General features: G+C 46.3%; 1 protein-coding gene across 2 annotated transcripts in view; it reads right to left on the reverse strand.

Moving 5' to 3' along the window:
* asmt2 (acetylserotonin O-methyltransferase 2) overlaps positions 1–13763 on the reverse strand; it is a 58993-nt gene that overhangs the window by 8140 nt on the left and 37090 nt on the right. For both annotated transcript variants that reach the window (XM_029712579.1, XM_029712580.1), the window contains 3 exons: positions 12332–12461; positions 11998–12066; positions 680–798 (listed from right to left, as the gene is read on the reverse strand). In XM_029712579.1, coding sequence (XP_029568439.1) covers positions 680–798; positions 11998–12066; positions 12332–12461 — 318 coding nt within the window. The remainder of the gene's footprint in view (positions 1–679; positions 799–11997; positions 12067–12331; positions 12462–13763) is intronic.

The raw sequence follows: 13763 nt of genomic DNA on the forward strand, positions 1-13763 counted from the left end.
CACCACCACACAATATCACCACCACACAATATCACCACCACCACACATTATCACCACCACACATTATCACCACCACACAATATCACCACCACACAATATCACCACCACACATTATCACCACCACACATTATCACCACCACACATTATCACCACCACACAATATCCCCACCACAACGCAATATCAGTATGACAACTGAATATCACCATGACAACTAACAGGCAAAAAATATTACTATCATTATGTTTTGTTGTGAGTGCTGCTGCAGAAGGCTTCATATAGATTATAATAACCTTGCTTATAAATGGAAAATAATCAATTGACCTACCACCGAGGGTCAGGGTAAAGTTCAGGATTAGGGTTAGGGTCAGGGTTAGGTTCAGGGTTTGGTTTAGGGTCAGGGTTAGGGTTAGGGTCAGGGTCAGGGTCAGGGTTAGGGTTAGGGTCAGGGTTAGGGTCAGGGTTTGGTTTAGGGTTAGGGTCAGGGTCAGGGTTAGGGTCAGGGTTTGGGTTAGGGTTAGGGTCAGGGTTAGGGTCAGGGTCAGGGTTAGGGTCAGGGTTAGGTTCAGGGTTTGGTTTAGGGTCAGGGTTAGGGTCAGGGTTTGGGTTAGGGTCAGGGTTAGGGTCAGGGTTAGGGTTAGGGTCAGGGTTAGGTTCAGGGTTTGGTTTAGGGCCACCTACCTCCAAGGTCCACCATGGCCTTAAAGCAGGAGAGGTTGAAGGCTGTGACGATATCGTGTCCATCCAGGATCCATGTTGAGTTCATCAGACCCATAAACTTCAGCATCTCCTCCTCTGACCTGAAACAGCAGACAGCTGCCTTCACAAACCCCCACAAGGTACTGATGGACTGCAAGAATATCCTCTTTACCAGGGGTTTGAGCTGCTCCCCTCAGGGTGACGTTACAGGGTACCGGGGGACAAAAGAAATAGGGCCAAACGATCCTTTGTCCCAGCAGCAGTAAGGCTCCTGAATGTTTAAACCACCAGGAGGACCAGTGGGCCTACAGCTAACATTGTAGTTAAACCCCCAGGAGGACCAGTGGGACTACAGCTAACATTGTAGTTAAACCAACAGGAGGACCAGTGTCCTGGACTACAGCTAACATTGTAGTTAAACCACCAGGAGGACCAGTGTTCTGGACTACAGCTAACATTGTAGTTAAACCACCAGGAGGACCAGTGGGACTACAGCTAACATTGTAGTTAAACCCCCAGGAGGACCAGTGTTCTAGCCTACAGCTAACATTGTAGTTAAACCACCAGGAGGACCAGTGGGCCTACAGCTAACATTGTAGTTAAACCAACAGGAGGACCAGTGGGACTACAGCTAACATTGTAGTTAAACCCCCAGGAGGACCAGTGTTCTAGCCTACAGCTAACATTGTAGTTAAACCCCCAGGAGGACCAGTGTTCTAGCCTACAGCTAACATTGTAGTTAAACCCCCAGGAGGACCAGTGTTCTAGCCTACAGCTAACATTGTAGTTAAATCACCAGGAGGACCAGTGGGACTACAGCTAACATTGTAGTTAAACCACCAGGAGGACCAGTGTTCTAGCCTACAGCTAACATTGTAGTTAAACCACCAGGAGGACCAGTGTTCTAGCCTACAGCTAACATTGTATTTAAACCCCCAGGAGGACCAGTGTTCTAGCCTACAGCTAACATTGTAGTTAAACCACCAGGAGGACCAGTGGGACTACAGCTAACATTGTAGTTAAACCACCAGGAGGACCAGTGTTCTGGACTACAGCTAACATTGTAGTTAAACCCCCAGGAGGACCAGTGGGACTACAGCTAACATTGTAGTTAAACCACCAAGAGGACCAGTGTTCTGGCCTACAGCTAACATTGTAGTTAAACCCCCAGGAGGACCAGTGTTCTAGCCTACAGCTAACATTGTAGTTAAACCACCAGGAGGACCAGTGTTCTGGACTACAGCTAACATTGTAGTTAAACCCCCAGGAGGACCAGTGGGACTACAGCTACATCTTCCATTGTGTATGTCTGGAACCATAATGGTCCTCTACTATAGATCTATATAGATACTGTCTCTGACTGAGGCCCTGTCTGGAACCATAATGGTCCTCTACTATAGATCTATATAGATACTGTCTATACTCGCATGGTTTTACAATGATACTATCCTCACTAGAACCTGTTGCAATATATAGTACATGTTTCCAAATGTAATTATAATGAATGCAAACTATTCAATTATTTATTGAGGGGGAAAACTGAATTTATAACATTCTATTGTATTATGTGCTAATGTTTAGGTCAGTGAATAAATATTGATGCTCCTTCTATCTGTAACACAGAATGAACTGGCAGTGAGGGAGACTTTCAGAGCACAGAACCCTCAGATATAAACACTAAACCCTTCGAGCCAAATTGTTAACCCTAACCACCAAACCCCTCAAGGCAAAATGTTAACCCTAACCCCAAACCCCTCAAGGCAAATTGTTAACCCTAACCCTAAGCCCAACCCCAAACCCCGCAAGGCAAATTGTTAACCCTAACCCTAACCCCAAACCCCTCAAGGCAAAATGTTAACCCTTACCCCAACCCTAAACCCCTCAAGGCAAATTGTTAACCCTTACCCTTACCCCAACCCTAAAGCCCTCAAGGCAAAATGTTCAATGGAGCTTTATCTGATTTAAAGCACAAAAAGGAGATGAATGTCTTGGCCTCCCGTGCTAACCCTAACACATCCTAACCTTAACCCATCCCAACCCATACTAACCCTAACCCAACCTAACCCTAACCCATCCTAACCCATACTAACGCTAACCCAACCTAACCCTAACACATCCTAACTCTAACCCAACCTAACCCTAACCCATCCTAACTCTAACCCAACCTAATTCTAACCCATCCTAACTCTAACCCAACCTAACCCTAACCCATCCTAACTCTAACCCAACCTAACCCTAACCCATCCTAACTCTAACCCAACCTAACTCTAACACATCCTAACTCTAACCCAACCTAACCCTAACACATCCTAACCTTAACCCATCCTAACCCATACTAACCCTAACCCAACCTAACCCTAACCCATCCTAACCCATACTAACGCTAACCCAACCTAACCCTAACCCATACTAACTCTAACCCAACCTCACCTTAACCCATCCCAACCCAACCTAACCCTAACCCATCCTAACCCTAACCCAACCTAACCCTAACCCAACCTAACCCTAACCCATCCCAACCCATACTAACCCTAACCCAACCTAACTCTAACCCATCCTAACCCATACTAACCCTAACCCAACCTAACTCTAACCCATCCTAACCCATACTAACCCTAACCCAACCTAACTCTAACCCATCCTAACCCATACTAACCCTAACCCAACCTAACTCTAACCCATCCTAACCCATCCTAACCTTAACCCATCCCAACCCATACTAACCCTAACCCAACCTAACTCTAAACCATCCTAACCTTAACCCATCCCAACCCATACTAACCTTAACCCAACCTAACCCTAACCCATCCTAACCCATACTAACTCTAACCCAACCTAACCCTAACCAAACCTAACCTTAACCCATCCCAACCCAACCTAACCCTAACCCAACCTAACTCTAACCCATCCTAACCCATACTAACTCTAACCCAAACTAACTCTAACCCATCCTAACCCATACTAACCCTAACCCAACCTAACCCTAACCCATCCTAACCCATACTAACTCAAGATGGCGCCGGAAGAGATGGCCGCCGTTTTACGGTCTCCTAACCAATTGTGCTATTATGTGTTTTTTTCGCAATATTTGTAAATTATTTTGAACATAATGTTTCTGCAACCGTATCTTACGGCAGAAAAGAGCTTCTGGATATCTGGACAGCGATCACTTACCTCGGATTAGACAAAGATTTTTCAACAACAACAACAACAAGCAGGACTCACACGATATTCTCCAAACACCCCACAGGGCAGACATCCCAATTATTTGCAAAAGGAAGCGACGCAGAGGACGAAGAGCCGGATACCTCGTCCGGACTCGCAGAAGGCAACTAGGAAAGCTGCCGTTACCATCAACGTAACGAGGGCAATCATTGGACAATAAACTAGACGAGGTACGATCACGAATATCCTACCAACGGGACATCAAATACTGTAATATCCTATGTTTTACGGAATCGTGGCTGAATGATGACATGGATATTCAGCTAGTGGGATATACGCTGCACCGGCAGGATAGAACAGCACACTCCGGTAAGACGAGGGGGGGCGGTCTGTGCAAATTTGGAAACAACAGCTGGTGCACGAAATCTAAGGAAGTCTCTAGATTTTGCTCGCCTGAAGTAAAGTATATTGTGATAAATTGCAGGCCACACTACTTGCCAAGAGAGTTCTCAGCTATACTTTTGTGGCTGTTTATTTACCACCACAAACAGATGCTGGCACTAAGACCGCACTCAGTCAGCTGTATAAGGAAATAAGCAAACAGGAAACCGCTCACCAAGAGGTGGTGCTCCTAGAGGCCGGAGACTTTAATGCAGGGAAACTTGAATCAGTTCTACCAAATCTCTACCAACATGTTAAATGTGCAACCAGAGGGAAAAAAATTCTAGATCCCCTGTACTCGACACACAGAGACGCGTACAAAGCTCTCCCTCGCCCTCCATTTGGTAAATCTGACCACAACTCTATCCCCTGATTCCTGCTTACAAGCAAAAATTAAAGCAGGAAGCACCAGTGACTCGGTCTATAAAAAAATGGTCAGATGAAGCAGATGCTAAACTACAGGACTGTTTTGCTATCACAGACTGGAACATGTTCCGGGATTCTTCCGATGACATTGAGGAAAACACCACATCAGTCACTGGCTTTATCAATAAGTGCATTGAGGACGTCGTCCCCATAGTGACTGTACGTACATACCCCAACCAGAAGCCATGGATTACAGGCAACATTCGCACTGAGCTAAAGGGTAGAGCTGCCGCTTTCAAGGTGCGGAACTCTAACCCGGAATTCTACAAGAAATCCCGCTATGCCCTGCGACGAACCATCAAACAGGCAAAGCGTCAATACAGGGCGAAGATTGAATCATACTACACCGGCTCCGACGCTCGTCGGATGTGGCAGGGCTTGCAAACTATTACAGACTACAAAGGGAAGCACAGCCGTGAGCTGCCCAGTGACATGAGCCTACCAGACGAGCTAAATCACTTCGAGGCAAGCAACACTGAGGAATGCATGAGAGCATCAGCTGTTCTGGACGACTGTGTGATCACGCTCTCTGTAGCCGATGTGAGTAAGACCTTTAAACAGGTCAACATACACAAGGCTGCGGGGCCAGACGGATTACCAGGACGTGTGCTCCGGGCATGTGCTGACCAACTGGCACGTGTCTTCACTGACATTTTCAACATGTGTCTGATTGAGTCTGTAATACCAACATGCTTCAAGCAGACCACCATAGTCCCTGTGCCCAAGAACACAAAGGCAACCTGCCTAAATGACTACAGACCCGTAGCACTCACATCTGTAGCCATGAAGTGCTTTGAAAGGCTGGTAATGGCTCACATCAACACCATTATCCTGGAAACCCTAGACCCACTCCAATTTGCATACCGCCCAAACAGATCCACAGATGATGCAGTCTATTTCACTCCACACTGCCCTTTCCCACCTCGACAAAAGGAACACCTATGTGAGAATGCTATTTATTGACTACAGCTCAGCGTTCAACACCATAGTACACTCAAAGCTCATCACTAAGCTAAGGAACCTGGGACTAAACACCTCCCTCTGCAACTGGATCCTGGAATTCCTGACGGGCCGCCCCCAGGTGGTGAGGGTAGGTAGCAACACATCTGCCATGCTGATCTTCAACACTGGAGCTCCCCAGGGGTGCATGCTCAGTCCCCTCCTGCACTCCCTGTTCACCCACGACTGCATGGCCATGCACGACTCCGACACCATCATTAAGTTTGCTGATGACACAAATGTGGTAGGCCTGATAACCGACAACGACTAGACAGCCTATATGGAGGAGGTCAGAGACCTGGCCGGGTGGTGCCAGAATAACCTATCCCTCAACGTAACCAAGACTAAGGAGATGATTGTGGACTACAGGAAAAGGAGCACCGAGCACGTCCCCATTCTCATCGACGGGGCTGTAGAGGAGCAGGTTGAGAGCTTCAAATTCCTTGGTGTCCACATCAACAACAAACTAGAACGGTCCAAACACACCAAGACAGTCGTGAAGAGGGCACGACAAAGCCTATTCCCCCTCAGGAAACTAAAAAGATTTGGCATGTGTCCTGAGATCCTCAAAAGGTTCTACAGCTGCAACATCGAGAGCATCCTGACCGGTTGCATCACTGCCTGGTATGGCAATTGCTCGGCCTCCGACCGCAAGGCACTTCAGAGGGTAGTGCGTACGGCCCAGTACATCACTGGGGCAAAGCTGCCTGCCATCCAGGACCTATACACCAGGCGGTGTCAGAGGAAGGCCCTAAAAATTGTCAAAGACCCAAGCCACCCCAGTCATAGACTGTTCTCTCTACTACCGCATGGCAAGCGTTGCCGGAGTCCCAAGTCTAGGACAAAAACGCTTCTCAACAGTTTTTACCCCCAAGCCATAAGACTCCTGAACAGGTAACCAAATGGTTTCCCGGACTATTTGCATTGTGTGCCCCACCAACCCCTCTTTTACGCTGCTGCTACTCTCTGTTTATCTTATATGCATAGTCACTTTAACTATATATTCATGTACATACTACCTCAATTGGGCCGACCAACCAGTGCTCCCGCACATTGGCTAACCGGACTATCTGCATTGTGTCCCACCATACGCCAACCCACCTTTTTACACTACTGCTACTCTCTGTTCATCATATATGCATAGTCAATTTAACCATATCGACATGTACATACTACCTCAATCAGCCTGACTAACCGGTGTCTGTATATAGCCTTGCTACTCTTATTTTCAAATGTATTTTTACTGTTGTTTTATTTCTTTACTTACCTACACACACACACACACACACACACACACACACACACACACACACACACACTTTTTTTTGCACTATTGGTTAGAGCCTGTAAGTAAGCATTTCACTGTAAGGTCTACACTGGTTGTATTCGGCGCACGTGACAAATAAACTTTGATTTGATTTAACCCAACCTGACCCTAACCCATCCTAACCTTAACCCATCAAAACCCTATCCCATCCTAACCTTAACCCATCCAAACCCTAACCCATACTAACTCTAACCCATACTAACCCTAACCCATCCTAACCCAACCTAACCATAACCCATCTTAACCCTAACCCATCCAAACCCTAACCCATCCAAAACCTAACCCATAGTAACCCTAACCCATCCAAACCCTAACCCATACTAACCCTAACCCATACTAACCCAACCTAACCCTAACCAATAGTAACTCTAACCCATCCTAACCCTAACCCATCCTAACCCTAACCCATAGTAACTCTAACCCATCCTAACCCTAACCCATCCCAACCCATACTAACCCTAACCCAACCTAACTCTAACCCATCCTTTTCCCGAAGCGGATCCTCTGTTTGGTCCACCATCCAGGACAATGGATTGGATCCCAGCTGGCGACCCAAAACAATGTTGCCGCAGAAGGGGCTGACGGAGCGGTCATCTAGTCGGGCTCCGTAGACGGGCACATCGCTCACCGCTCTCCAGCATAATACTCGCCAATGTCCAGTCTCTTGACAACAAGGTAGACGAAATCCGAGCAAGGGTTGCTTTCCAGAGAGACATCGGAGATTGTAATGTTCTTTGTTTCAAGGAAACATGGTTCACTCGGGATACGTCATCAGAGTCGGTACAGTCAGCTGGTTTCTTCACGCATCGCGCCGACAGAAACAAGCATCTCTCTGGTAAGAAGAAGGGCGGGGGTGTATGCCTTATGATTAACGAAACGTGGTGTGATCATAACAACATACAGGAACTCAAGTCCTTTTGTTCACCTGACCTAGAATTCCTTACAATCAAATGCCGACCGCATTATCTACCAAGAGAATTCTCTTCGACCATACCACAGTCGTCTATATCCCCCCAAGCAGACACATCGACGGCCCTGAAAGAACTTAATTTGACACTATAAACTGAAAACCACATATCCTGAGGCTGCATTTATTGTAGCTGGGGATTTTAGCAAGGCTAATCTGAAAACAAGGCTCCCTAAATTTTATCAGCATATCGAATGCGTGACCCGGGCTGGCAAAACCCTGGATCATTGTTATTCTGACTTTCGTGATTCATATAAAGCCCTCCCCCGCACTCCTTTCGGAAAATCTGACCACGACTCCATTTTGCTGCACACTGCCCTAACCCATCTGGACAAGAGGAATACCTATGTAATAATGCTGTTCATCGACTACAGCTCAGCATTTAACAACATAGTACCCTCCAAACTCGTCATTAAGTTCGAGACCCTGGGTCTCAACCCCGTCCTGTGCAACTGGGTCCTGGACTTCCTGACGGACCGCCCCCAGGTGGTGAGGGTAGGAAATAACATCTCCACCCCACTGATCCTCAACACTGGGGCCCCACAAGGGTGCGTTCTCAGCCCTCTCCTGTACTCCCTGTTCACCCATGACTGCGTGGCCATGCACGCCTCTAACTCAATCATCAAGTTTGTAGACGACACTACAGTGGTAGGCCTGATTACCAACAACGACGAGACGGCCTACAGGGAGGAGGTGAGGGCCCTCGGAGTGTGGTGTCAGGAAAATAACCTCACACTCAATGTCAACAAAACAAAGGAGATGATCGTGGACTTCAGGAAACAGCAGAGGGAGCAGCCCCCTATCCACATCGACGGGACAGTAGTGGAGAAGGTGGAAAGTTTTAAGTTCCTCGGCGTACACATCACAGACAAACTGAAATGGTCCACCCAGACAGACAGGGTGGTGAAGAAGGCGCAGCAGTGCCTCTTCAACCTCAGGAGGCTGAAGAAATTTGGCTTGTCACCAAAAACACTCACAAACTTTTACAGATGCACAATTGAGAGCATCCTGTTGGGCTGTATCATCGCCTGGTATGGCAACTGCTCCGCCGACAACCGTAAGGCTCTCCAGAGAGTAGTGAGGTCTGCACAACGCATCACCGGGGGCAAACTACCTGCCCTCCAGGGCAACTACACCACCCGATGTCACAGGAAGGCCAAAAAGATCATCAAGGACAACAACCACCCGAGCCACTGCCTGTTCACCCCGCTATCATCCAGAAGGCGAGGTCAGTACAGGTGCATCAAAGCTGGGACAGAGAGACTGAAAAACAGCTTCTATCTCAAGGCCATCAGACTGTTAAACAGCTTCTATCTCAAGGCCATCAGACGGTTAAACAGCCATCACTAACATTGAATGGCTGCTGCCAACATACTGACTCATCTCTAGCCACTTTAATAATGAAAAAATTGGATGTAATAAATGTATCACTAGCCACTTTAAACAATGCCACTTTATATAATGTTTACATACCCTACATTACTCATCTCATATGTATATACTGTACTCTATACCATCTACTGCATTTGTCTATGCCGTTTGGCCATCGCTCATTCATATATTTGTATGTCCATATTCGTATTCATTCTTTTACACTTGTTTGTATAAGATAGTTGTTGTGAAATTGATAGATTACTTGTTAGATATTACTGCATGGTCGGAATTAGAAGCACAAGCATTTCGCTACACTCGCAATAACATCTGCTAACCACGTGTATGTGACAAATAATACACTGCTCAATAAAATAAAGGGAACACTTAAACAACACAATGTAACTCCAAGTCAATCACACTTCTGTGAAATCAAACTGTCCGCTTAGGAAGCAACACTGATTGACAATAAATTTCACATGCTGTTGTGCAAATGGAATAGACAACAGGTGGAAATTATAGGCAATTAGCAAGACACCCCCAATAAAGGAGTGGTTCTGCAGGTGGGGACCACAGACCACGTCTCAGTTCCTATGCTTCCTGGCTGATGTTTTGGTCACTTTTGAATGCTGGCAGTGCTTTCACTCTAATGGTAGCATGAGACAGAGTGTACAACCCACACAAGTGGCTCAGGTAGTGCAGCTCATCCAGGATGGCACATCAATGCGAGCTGTGGCAAGAAGGTTTGCTGTGTCTGTCAGCGTAGTGTCCAGAGCATGGAGGCGCTACCAGGAGACAGGCCAGTGCATCAGGAGACGTGGAGGAGGCCGTAGGAGGGCAACAACCCAGCAGCAGGACCGCTACCTCCGCCTTTGTGCAAGGAGGAGCAGGAGGAGCACTGCCAGAACCCTGCAAAATGATCTCCAGCAGGCCACAAATGTGCATGTGTCTGCTCAAACGGTCAGAAACAGACTCCATGAGGGTGGTATGAGGGCCCGACGTCCACAGGTGGGGGTTGTGCTTACAGCCCAACACCGTGCAGGACGTTTGGCATTTGCCAGGGAACACCAAGATTGGCAAATTCGCCACTGGCGCCCTGTGCTCTTCACAGATGAAAGCAGGTTCACACTGAGCACGTGACAGACGTGACAGAGTCTGGAGACGCAGTGGAGAACGTTCTGCTGCCTGCAACATCCTCCAGCATGACCGGTTTGGCGGTGGGTCAGTCATGGTGTGGGGTGGCATTTCTTTGTGGGGCCGCACAGCCCTCCATGTGCTCGCCAGAGGTAGCCTGACTGCCATTAGGTACTGAGATGAGATCCTCAGACCCCTTGTGAGACCATATGCTGGTGCGGTTGGCCCTGGGTTCCTCCTAATGCAAGACAATGCTAGACCTCATGTGGCTGGAGTGTGTCAGCAGTTCCTGCAAGAGGAAGGCATTGATGCTATGGACTGACCCGCCCGTTCCCCTGACCTGAATCCAATTGAGCACATCTGGGACATCATGTCTCACTCCATCCACCAACGCCACATTGCACCACAGACTGTCCAGGAGTTGGCGGATGCTTTAGTCCAGGTCTGGGAAGAGATCCCTCAGGAGACCATCTGCCACCTCATCAGGAGCATGCCCAGGCATTGTAGGGAGGTCATACAGGCACGTGGAGGCCACACACACTACTGAGCCTCATTTAGGCTTGTTTTAAGGACATTACATCAAAGTTGGATCAGCCTGTAGTGTGGTTTTCCACTTTAATTTTGAGTGTGACTCCAAATCCTGACCTCCATGGGTTGATAAATTGGATTTCCATTGATTATTTTTGTGTGATTTTGTTGTCAGCACATTCAACTATGTAAAGAAAAAAGTATTTAATAAGATTATTTCTTTCATTTAGATCTAGGATGTGTTGTTTAAGACTCCATGAGGGCCCTCATACCACCCTCATGGAGTCTGTTTCTGACCGTTTGAGCAGACACATGCACATTTGTGGCCTGCTGGAGGTCATTTTGCAGGGTTCTGGCAGTGCTCCTCCTGCTCCTCCTTGCATAAAGGCGGAGGTAGCGGTCCTGCTGCTGGGTTGTTGCCCTCCTACGGCCTCCTCCACGTCTCCTGATGTACTGGCCTGTCTCCTGGTAGCGCCTCCATGCTCTGGACACTACGCTGACAGACACAGCAAACCTTCTTGCCACAGCTCGCATTGATGTGCCATCCTGGATGAGCTGCACTACCTGAGCCACTTGTGTGGGTTGTAGACTCCGTCTCATGCTACCACTAGAGTGAAAGCACCGCCAGCATTCAAAAGTGACCAAAACATCAGCCAGGAAACATAGGAACTGAGAAGTGGTCTGTGGTCCCCACCTGCAGAACCACTCCTTTATTGGGGGTGTCTTGCTAATTGCCTATAATTTCCACCTGTTGTCTATTCCATTTGCACAACAGCATGTGAAATTTATTGTCAATCAGTGTTGCTTCCTAAGTGGACAGTTTGATTTCACAGAAGTGTGATTGACTTGGAGTTACATTGTGTTGTTTAAGTGTTCCCTTTATTTTTTTGAGCAGTGTAATTCCCCTACTTCCTTGATAATGATGATACAAAGTCCACCTACCTGTAGATGGTTTGGAAGATGTCTTCAGGTGAGATGCCAAATGTTTTTTCATTTTGGTTTTTCCCCTCTCTGTAAGACATCAAACACAATGTCCGTCAGCTGAGAAGCATATGAAAACATAACCCTGCTTAACTGATGCAATGTAACTGTTTGTGCGAGGTAGATGAACATGAAATTCTTCTTTTATAACATAACCCTGATAAACTGTCGTAATGTAACGGTTTATGTGAGGTAGATGAACATGAAATTCTTCATTTCTATTTTCTCTACAACTAGTATTCAGTTGGGAGTACATCTTCATGCAGCGTCTGTTGTTGTATTGTTGTTTAGCCACCTGACAGCGTGGACCATGTTGTTCCACAGAGGGTAGATGGTCTGTGATTGGTAGATGATCATGTCATGAAGAGACTTGGCGCTGCCCTTGGCCAGGTAGAGGTTGGCCACATCAGTACTGCTGTAACAGGCTAGAACCAAGAGAAAAGTAAAAACATTACTGCTATAACATGCTGAACTAAGATAACATTACTGCTGGAACACTCTAGAACCAAGAGAACTGTACTGCTGTAACAGGCTACAACCAAGAGAACACTACTGCTAGAACACACTAGTACCAATTGAACAATACTGCTGTAACACTCTAGAACCAAGAGAACACTACTGCTGTAACAGGCTAGAACCAAGAGAACAGTAAAAACATTACTGCTGTAACACTCTAGAACCAAGAAAACATTACTGCTGTAACACTCTAGGATCAAGAGAACATTACTGCTGTCACACTCTAGAACCAAGAGAACATTGCTGCTGTAACACTCTAGAACCAAGAGACCACTATTGCTATAACAGGCTAGAACCAAGAGAACAGTAAAAAAATGACTGCTGTAACACTCTAGAACATAGAGAACATTACTGCTGTAACACTCTAGAACCAAGACAACATTACTTCTGTAATGATCTAGAACCAAGAGAACATTACTGCTGTAACACTCTAGAACCAAGAGAACATTACTGCTGTAATGATCTAGAACCAAGAGAACATTACTGCTGTAACATGCTAGAACTAAAAGAACAGTACTGCTGTAACAGGCTAGAACCAAGAGAACAGTACTGCTGTAATAATCTAGAACCAAGACAACAGTACTTCTGTAACACCCTAGAACCAAGAGAACACTACTGCTTTTATACACTAGAATAGTACTGCTGTAACATGTAAGAACCATGAGAACAGTACTGCTGTAATAATCCAGAACTAAGACAACAGTACTTCTGTAACACCCTAGAACCAAGAGAACACTATGGCTTTTATACACTAGAATAGTACTGCTGTAACATGCTAGAACCAAAATAACTGTACTGCTGTAACACAATAACCAAAATACAGTACATTACTGCAGTAACACTCTAGAACCAAGAGAACAGTACTGTGGTAACTATAACCAAGATAGCAGTACTGCTGTAACATGCTAAAACCAAGACAACAGAACTGCTGTAACAAGCTAGAATCAAGAGAACAGTACTGCTGTAACATGCTAGAACCAAGAGAACAGTACTGCTGTAACATGCTAGAACCAAGATAACAGTACTGCTGTAACATGCTAGAACCAAGTTAACATTACTGCTGTAACATGCTAGAACTAAAAGAACAGTACTGCTGTAACACTAGAACCAAGACAAAAGTACTGAACCAAGAGAACCAAGAGAACAGAAACACAAAATAACCAAAAGTAAAGTAACGGTTTATTTTTTAGAACCAAGAGGACAGTGCTGCT

The sequence above is a fragment of the Salmo trutta genome, chromosome 25, assembly GCF_901001165.1.
Source record: "Salmo trutta chromosome 25, fSalTru1.1, whole genome shotgun sequence".
Classification (NCBI taxonomy): Eukaryota; Metazoa; Chordata; class Actinopteri; order Salmoniformes; family Salmonidae; genus Salmo; species Salmo trutta.